The sequence below is a fragment of the Solea solea genome, chromosome 9 (assembly GCF_958295425.1).
Source record: "Solea solea chromosome 9, fSolSol10.1, whole genome shotgun sequence".
Classification (NCBI taxonomy): Eukaryota; Metazoa; Chordata; class Actinopteri; order Pleuronectiformes; family Soleidae; genus Solea; species Solea solea.
The window spans coordinates 3,615,917-3,625,123 of record NC_081142.1 but is presented as its reverse complement, the minus strand read 5'-3'; the positions used below and the strand labels follow the sequence as shown (position 1 = coordinate 3,625,123).

Here is a 9,207-nt window from a genome sequence, read left to right as displayed (position 1 = left end):
ATTTTATGGACACTGCTGTTTACCTTAGACAACATTCATCAGAGAGCATACCATCATCTTTGGCTGTGTTAATGATTAATCCACACTCTGAATTGCCCTTTCATTGCTTTGTGGCTGACAAAAAAAGAAAAGAAAGAGAGCTACAGATGCACCTTTGTACTGTATGTCAGCGTTAAAGCGAAACTCAGAAGGTAATACAGAGTGAACTTTATACCTCCATAACCAAAAGAAATAATAGTGTCCTCTCACACCAGTGAATGCTGCATCATTAAGAGAGCAGTAGTGTAAACAATGGTTACTTGTTAGGCACATGCTATTATATACACTGTCAAATAAGAACAGGTGACAAACTCTTTGTTCATAATAATAATCCATATAAAATAACATTTCTCTTATGTAGCAGATAAATTTGAATGCGACAAAAAACAGATACTCCACAGGGAACACACACACACACACACACACACACACACACACACACACACACACACACACACACACACTCTGACTCCAGAGTTTTTTCATCCCTGTTTTTTTGGTCAAAAAGACCTCTGTTCTGTTTTTTACACAACACTCTAACAGGCACTGAAGATATGAGCGAGTTGTCATGATCTGAATTCAAGGTATACTGTATATTTCTCTTATCAGGTTACAGATTAATAAAAGATTGCCAATGCAGTGGTGTACATTTAAATGCTTCCATGCTTCCCACAGGTGTATTCACACTGGAGAAAAAAAGAATGCCAATGTGGACTGTTTTTAAGTTCGAGACATCACCGCCTCAGATATTTTATCAGACCCCCCCCCCCCTTTTTTTTTACTAGCATCACAACTCATCTCCTCAGATGTCATGAATTCTCATTGTTGAGAGTTTTTTGGGAGTCCCCCAAATTCCTCACCAAGTTCCGTCTAAAGTTTTTGAATAAATCAACGTGAGAACATCATCTCTCAGCCAGGCTTAAAAACTACATATTCTACAGGGATCCAAGGAAAAACAACTGGGCCGCTAAGTGGATCACAGTGGTTGCAGCACTGCATTTATTTGCCGTTTTAAAACTATGAAAGGGTGCATAGAGGCCCAATGTCACACCAATGGACATACTTTTTAAGTAAAAAGCATTGTAATCGTTGGGTATATTTTTACCTATTAAATTAATTGACAGATTTGTTGCACTGATATTTTTAAAACTCACTTTTAATCTTAAAAACACAGCTTCACAGTTTTATAAGGGACAATGGAGTCTCTTTAATTCCTACTCTGCACCTGAACCTCTGTTCTTCTACTCTGTTAGTCCAATGAGTACATAATTTAGTGACTTAGTTACAGAGAGATCCAAACCACCAGAATTAGATAGATTAGATAGAAAAAATATATTTTGTTCTATAATCTGTATCTTCTTATACATTACAAACTCATTAACATTAGATAGATATTCAGCCATTTAAAATGTCTTAAACGCCCCATTGGAACAGAGACACGCCACGTGAGCAAGAGTATTTATTGAAATGTCTCAATATTTAAAGGTTATATTCACATCCGTTCTATTTTGTCACTTATTAAATAACGGAGAGAGAAAAACAAAACACTTAATTTGGCAGTTGGCCGTGAAGAACACTTTGTAACAAGTAAAATTAATCAAACTATTAAGAAAAAGGCACCTTTTTCCTTCCAGTCAGTGCTCATGCTTCATAAGGGCTTCAGTGTAATAACTGAAGCAAAAACAAAAATGAGAAGCATTAGAATCTGCATTCAAAGCCACATTCATTGGTTTTTAGCAGATTTGTCCACTCTGAAATGATTTGGACGTGAGAGAAAGTTGGCCTGTGATTAATGTCAGGCCTTAATGAAACAGACCTTCTTCACTCGCATGCAAGATTCCACCTCACTGCTGATCTGGATATTGTTACCCTTTAAAGTCCAGTGTGTAAACTTTAGGTGGTTTTATTTCCATTTGGCAGACATTAAAGATAAAATGATACTTAAAGTGTACAATCACCCGATTGTATGAACACACATCAACATGTCAGCGATGAGAGTGACCTTAGTTTTCCTGTGTCAAATACAAGGGAGAGAGACAAGTGATTTGGCACAGGAGGACTATGCGTCGCATGTTGCTACACACACAAGTCCAGTTTAACAAAAAATAATAACAATAATAACTTGTTAAGGCGGCATTCAAGTTATCTTCACATGCAAAGACTGCACATTAGTAAGGTGCATTCATTTCAAGAAGTCACAGCTAACAGCAGGCAAACACTGAGATTATCAAGCACAAGGAATAAAAACTTAACTGAGGTTCTGCCAGAATGCAAATGTCCATAAGGCACACATCTAATACACACTGCCATGCTGGTTTTGAATTTCCAGCATAAAAGTAAAAAAAAAACAACCATGTCTCATTTCAATAAACAGCATGTACAAAGTAAAATGAAATGGCACATTTAGAAAATAACCTTCTAGAAGAGAAGTAAAGCTTTTCCTGTATAGCAATATTGTCCTCTGACTCAAAAACTGTGTAGGCATCATACAGCATATGCATTTTATCCAGTAAAGGTGAAATCATATGGTGCTTTCAACTACACCATAGAAATGACCTGCTCTCTGTCTCCATCTACTGGCCATGCTTGGCTATCACCAGTGACTGTTGTCGGGATAGCTCGGCACTGCAGCAGGGTACTGAGGTAAGGTCGGCCCTTGGGCCGTCTGAGTGACAGCATCGAACCCTGCCTCCCTCACCGACGCGTTCTTCCACACTCCGCTGCTCCACTCTTCCTGAGCACGCTGCATACTGCCGCCACCGCCACGGTACAGTCTGTGCACCTGGCAAAAAGTCCACAAAATAATGTCTCAGTGTCTATTCTGAACACAGACCTTACAGTTGCAAGACTAACTCCCATTTTGAAGTCATCACGTTTACGAGTTGACCTGCACCATGTCAGCTTTTACAACCAGACATCTAACCAGGCACCTAACTGATCCATGGTTCTCTTATTGTGATACGTGACCTTCCTCTGGTGTTCCACCATATATACCAGGGAATGTGATTGGAGTGGAGCTGAGGAATTTTGTGCATAGAACAAATAACAAAATAATTAAATAATAATAATAGTAATAATTAGAGTCACCGTAGCTCTCGCCCCATCTTTATCTAATGTCACTATACCAGTGTGTGGAGTATATGTGAGGAAGAGGAGGATGATTTGAGACAGTGCTGAAACGAGTAATCGATTACTAAATTAATCATCAACTATCTTGATTATCTATTATTTGATTTGAGTGTTTCCCAAAGAATTAAAATCGGTTTCTGTGATTTTTCAGCTTCTTTAATGTGAATATTTTCTGGTTTCTTTGCTCCATAAATCATTAAAACTGAATCATTTTGGTCTGTGGACAAAACAAGACATTTGAGAGCATCGTCATTTCCAGGTTTGATAAACACTGATCAATATTTTTCAGCATTTTCTGACATTTTCTGGACCAAATGATTACTTGATTCATCAAGAAAATAATCGACAGATTAATCGATTATGAAAATAATTATAAGTTGCGGCTCTAATAAGCAAGCAAATTACCTCATCGGGAGCCTCCTGTGGAAAAGTCTGTAGCTGATTAATCTATCGATTATTTTTCCGATTAATCGTCTTATCGTAGATAAAATGTTGATTGGTGTTCGTCAAACTTGGAAATAATGATGTTCTCAAATGTCTTGTTTTGTCCACAAACCAAAATGTTTAACTTTTAATGATTTCTTCGTTTTCCAGAGCTAAGAAATGATGAAAATATTCACATTTAAGAAGCTTAAACAATCACAAATCTTGTTCTAAAAGACTTTGAACCAATTAATTGATTATAAAAATAGTTGTCGATTAATTTAGTAATCTATTAATAATCGATTAATTGTTTCAGCTCTAATGAATATTATTTACAAAATTGACATCATGTCTTCATATTGAGGACCAGAAACCTGTGACTGATACTAGTAACTCGTGTCAACCAGAGGTTTCACTTCTCAAACCATTCATTCAAAGAGTCTATGGTTCTTAAGTGTCCGTGTAAACACTAGGGGCAAAAAAACAAACTATATTTACGTGTGTGTGTGCGTGTTTTAGTACAGTTATGTGTTTACTCACCTTAATAAGCACCAGTCCCATTAAAACAGTCACCAGAGTGAAGAGCAGAGCTGTGATGAGCATCACTATGGCGGAGCCCACATTATAGCTGAAAAACGACACTGTGGCAATCCAGCCGCTTTGATGAGTGAGATGGAGTAATAGGGGTTAGTACACGCGGCAACATGGGTTTAATACAAATACAATTTAAGCCATTAAGAAGTGAGGGAACAACATACAGCATGGATGATCCGTGTAAACCCGGATTACTGTATTATGACAACCTGTCCTTTAAAGATATAATATGTAACATTTCTGCATTAAAATATCTGAAAACTATGAGACTGAGGCATGAGTAGGTTCTCAGTCATAGTTTAATTTGACTAAACCAAGTGCAGATGCCTTTGCTACACCCTGAAGAGATGAGACTAATTTTATATACATTATTCTAGAGGAGTTAATATGTTCAGAAAAAACTCCTTTAAATCTATAGAAGTCACCTTTTAATAACATCATCGGAGCTGAAGAGCTGCTGCTATGTATCACAAAGGGTTATAAACCGGCCATAAATAACATATTTTTAAATGCTCCTCTGCACAACTCTTTAGTATGAAGGCATACATCCATTATTTGGAACGGAAACGTGACAGTGCTTTTACTTTGAAAGGTGTGAGACATGCTGTGTTTGTGAAAATGCAACAGATAAAAGCACTGACGAGCTGTTAAGCTGGGGACACACTACACAACTTTCACAGTCGACTTGGGAATACACACCGACTGACTGGTTTGAGCAGACTTCCTTAACAGTATAAAGGGTAAACAAACACCATCGTTGTTTTGATATTCCCACTGCTTCCTGTCGTCTTCTGACGCCATTTCCTGTGTCCAACCTACTCTCTTTCATTGGCGGTTGGCAGCATGTGTAATCAGTACACACTAGCCCGACTGCGTCCAGTGTGGGCTCAAAAAAATCCAACATTTTTGATTTGACTGCGACTGAAGTCGGGTCAGGTCTGTTATGCCTCACACACACTAATAGATTTCTGTGCCAACTAGTCATGCCGACTGACCTCAAATAGTGCTGACTGGTGCGGACTCTGCCCAAATGTGAATCGTGCAGTGTGTCCCCAGCTTTAGGCAGAGCTGAGATTCACCCCCCCCCCCCCCCCCCATGACGTATTGACTTCATGGGTTTATTTTGAGGTTAAAAAACAAAGTTGTGAACATGTATCTGATGGAAAACAACCCACACATCTAAAAGTGACGTGCTTTGTGGTTAAAAAAAGAAAAAACAACTCACCATGTTCCCCAGCCAATTATGCCTATAGTCTGAATGAGGGCCACGATACACTGAACGAAGAAGATGAAGAAGAAGGCCATGAAGTTGAATGAGCTATCTGCCCTATGAACAACATCAAAAAAAAGAGAGAGAATACAAAACATGATGCATTTTTTTAAGCCATACTATATCCTCTATACTATTACAAAATAGTACATAACACATGACACATTTAAAGCAAACAAACAAAAAAATCCTTGAAAACTGTTATTGGCCAATGCCGAATTCCAACCAGAACAGAAAAGAAATCAAATATAACATGACTGTTTTATGCCATTAACATCTATACCACACCATTTTCCTGTTTCACACCTTTTACTTTGAGGTCAAGCAGTAATCTGTTACCCACTTTTTGCTGTGATTCTCATGGGTACACTTAACTGTCAGTCTGCCTTAAATGTTCATCAACTCAAATCAGTTACAAATTTCAAATGTTCTCATGATGTTAATGCAATTAAAAACAGTGGCTGCTAGCCACCTCACAGACCTTGCATCCAAGCATAAACGCCAAACTCACGACTGTTCACTGTCCTGGCTCCCAAATGGTGAAACGAGCTCCCCATCATTACATTACATCACATCACATTACATTACATTACATTACATTACATTACATGTCATTTAGCAGACGCTTTTATCCAAAGCGACTTACAATACGTGCATTTCAACATTTGGGTACAAACAAGAGCTAGAAATAAGTAAGTGCTTCAAGTGTGCCAAACTAGTCATAAGTGTGACGTACAAATGAGTGCTTTTTCTTTGTTTTGTTTTGTGTAGTCGTCTTAGTCGAGGTAGAGTCAAAAGAGATGTGTTTTTAGTCGGCGGGAGAAGATGTGAAGGCTTTCTGCTGTCCGGATATCGATGGGGAGCTCGTTCCACCATTTGGGAGCCAGGACAGCGAGCAGTCGTGAGTTTGGCGAATACCTCTGCGATCCTCTCAGTGAGGGGACAGCAAGCCGGGTTTCCAATGCAGAGTGGAGTGGGCGGGCTGGGGTGTGGGTTTTGATCATGTCCTGGATGTAGGCTGGACTGGATACGTTTGTAGCATGGAACGCAAGCACTAGAGTCTTAAAGCGGATGCGAGCAGCTACACGAAGTGAAGGGAGTGGAGGAACGGTGTAGTGTGAGAGAATCACCATCCACATCTTCCGCCACTGACTAAAAACACATCTCTTTCAAATCTACCTCGACTAAGACGACAACGACGACACAAAAAAAAACCACTTACTTGTACATAGCACTTTATAGTTTGACTTACTTGAAGCACTTACTTAATTCTAGCTCTTGTTTGTACCCAAATGTTGAAATGCTCTTGTAAGTTGTGCACTTGCAATTTTAAGTCGCTTTGGATAAAATCGTCTGCTAAATGACATTTAAGTCAAGGATTAGGTGCAAATACTGCAAAGACTAGGGTAAATGAATACTTTTTTAACTGGTATGGACTCTGAACCTGACAGTTCACAAGGAGCTGTACATAACAATCCTTTGTCTTTCAGCTCTAACATCAAACATGGTGTTTAACTGGGATTCATACTTGGTCCACTTTTGTCCATCACTGGATGTGCAACAGCTCTCTAAATTGGAATATCCACAGAGTGGGGGTCAATTTTCATGTCTTTTTCCACAAAACATTTCAAATCCACAGGGACATACATTTGTGAATGGACAGTTTTGGTTGCACATACTGTACGAGCATGCGTTTACATCTTGTGACTAATGGAAACTTTATATCTGTAAAATTGGAAACTCAAACATGGCTCTTGTTCATGACAGTAACCACATGATGACTAACCTGAAGGCTTTGTAGAGTGGTCTGAACCAACAGGTGTAACTACAGGGACTGAAGAGGACAAGCCAGAGCAAGGAGAAGCCAAAGTTTATAGCATTTCCACCCCCAGCCATCCAAGCAATACATCCCACCACATTTAGGCAGAGCGTTCCTGAATACACTGCAGAGGAGAATGAGCAGATTTGGAGACAAGGAGATAATTGTAACTCAATACCATCACAAACAGAAAATGTTGGTTCTTATGGATGTTTGCATGAAAAACCACATACTCAACCAGAGGAAGTAGACTCTGCGCACCAACTGCTGGTGTGACTGGGGAATTTCCTCTTCGATGTTCTGATAAAAGCATGATTTAATTCTCAGGAACTGAGGCAGTGGAGGAAAGTTGTTAACACGCGCTGAAAGAGGAGGAAATGTGTTGTGATAAATCAACAGTCTTGATATTTTGAACAGGAATATTTCACAGCATGATAGATAGATAGATAGATTTAAAGTGACAAACCTGCCATTTTGAAATCCCACTGATAAAATCGTCCCCTGGTAAATATAAATGCATATACACACGTCCATATCAGTCATACAGGCAAGAAAACTGTGATAAGTGCTAACTACAAATAAGACCTTTTTTTATTGTGGCTTAATTCACTATTTTACTTTTTAAGTAACATGGTCTTTCAACCTTAAATCTCTTCAAGTAGAAAGTCATGACCTGTACCAATACGCTTGAATAGAGCTTGTGTGCACGTTACAACTTTTGGTCAAACTACAAAACATTTTAACGACACATGTGAGGTTAACACACGTTAACTTTGTGTGTGACAGTAGCTAAAACATGATGTTAGGCAGCTCAGTAGCAGCACAGAATAGCTGTCTCTCCTTTTTTCTTTTTTTTAAGAAACATTTTATCGTAATATGAGGTTGACAACAACAGAAAGGCCCGTAACGCCTGACGAGTCTACGTAAAAACACAATGTAGATTAATCACATTTACCGGAATAACGTTTATCTCCTCGCGTTGCCGTCGACAATTGCAGAGGGAATGCGCTTTTCATCAACACCCATCAACCCGCTACACGCATGCGCGGAGACGTCGCTCTTGTAGTTCCACGCTGTAAACACTCAACAGGCTCACGGAGCAGAAGGACTACAAGTCCCAGGGTTCTCCTGAGCGGTAAATGGAAGACGCGTGATTGTACATGATGAATCCCACCCACGCATTGGACAGTTTTTCTTTCCCATCTAGATCGATAGATCTGTATTGTCTGTCCCTATCACAAAATTAATTTGAGACTTTCAGGTGCATGGATGTGAATGGTCTGAAAGTAAACGTAACATCCACAACTTCAAATATGCAATGAGACGTTGTTTTGAAACTGGAAATTCTGCCTAAGAATGTTATGACGCCTTAAATTCCTTCTTTTTTATTGTTATTATCTTAATGTGGATCTACGTACTGCATGGCCTGTGGATCTACGTAGTGCCATACCTAACAAAACTAATTTGGCGACAAAACGTACAATTGTTTCGTTTAGCTAAAGCGATCAGGCTTTCTCGCTTAATTCCCATTCATGTTTAGTTCAACTTCATGAAAATGTTTCCCAAGTGCCCCACAACATGGCAACCATGACTTCAGAGGGTCAGATAGCGCGACCAATCAGAAAGGCCGTAACATCTGACAGAAGGCGTGTCCTGGGAGACAAATCTCGGTTTACTACACAGAATGTCCTAGACAGGCTGGGTAGAGTGTTTATAAAAACAGGTGACACGACCACCCAAGGAACGTATCACATTCACGTTAGTTTTGTGAGCGAACACTAAAGTACCCCAGCACACTCGAACCTCTAGTTTGATTTAAAATAAATCTTAAATCCATTTAGTACGCGGAGCACCGAGCACAGGGCCGCGCGGATGAACAAATCAAACGTCTGTTGCGGAACTCAGTGCCTTGACGTTGACCAATCAGCGAAGG

At 39.4% G+C, this 9,207-nt stretch overlaps 2 protein-coding genes across 2 annotated transcripts in view; one reads left to right on the top strand and one right to left on the bottom strand.

Moving 5' to 3' along the window:
- Positions 1-1,485: 1,485 nt before the first annotated feature.
- Positions 1,486-8,349, bottom strand: scamp4 (secretory carrier membrane protein 4). The gene is made up of 7 exons (XM_058639402.1): positions 8,230-8,349; positions 7,741-7,775; positions 7,508-7,636; positions 7,242-7,398; positions 5,411-5,512; positions 4,132-4,249; positions 1,486-2,821 (listed from the first exon to the last, which is right to left on the bottom strand). Exons 2-7 carry the CDS (start codon positions 7,745-7,747, stop codon positions 2,633-2,635), a joined length of 702 nt encoding a protein of 233 aa, XP_058495385.1. The 5' UTR covers positions 7,748-7,775; positions 8,230-8,349; the 3' UTR covers positions 1,486-2,632.
- Positions 8,350-9,141: 792 nt separating this feature from the next.
- The window catches only part of chaf1a (chromatin assembly factor 1, subunit A (p150)), a 9,502-nt gene continuing 9,436 nt past the window's right edge, over positions 9,142-9,207 (top strand). The window contains exon 1 of the mRNA XM_058639117.1: positions 9,142-9,207. This exon is cut by the window's right edge and continues 62 nt beyond it. The gene's annotated coding sequence lies outside the window, so the exon portion shown is untranslated.

Bases quoted from the DNA above. Each gene is read 5' to 3' on its own strand.
- scamp4 (XM_058639402.1), bottom strand. The intron at 4,250-5,410 runs GTGAGTTGTTTT...CACTCATCAAAG, and splicing joins ATAATTGGCTGGGGAACATG to CGGCTGGATTGCCACAGTGT. The intron at 2,822-4,131 runs GTGAGTAAACAC...ACTTTTTGCCAG, and splicing joins TGGGACTGGTGCTTATTAAG to GTGCACAGACTGTACCGTGG.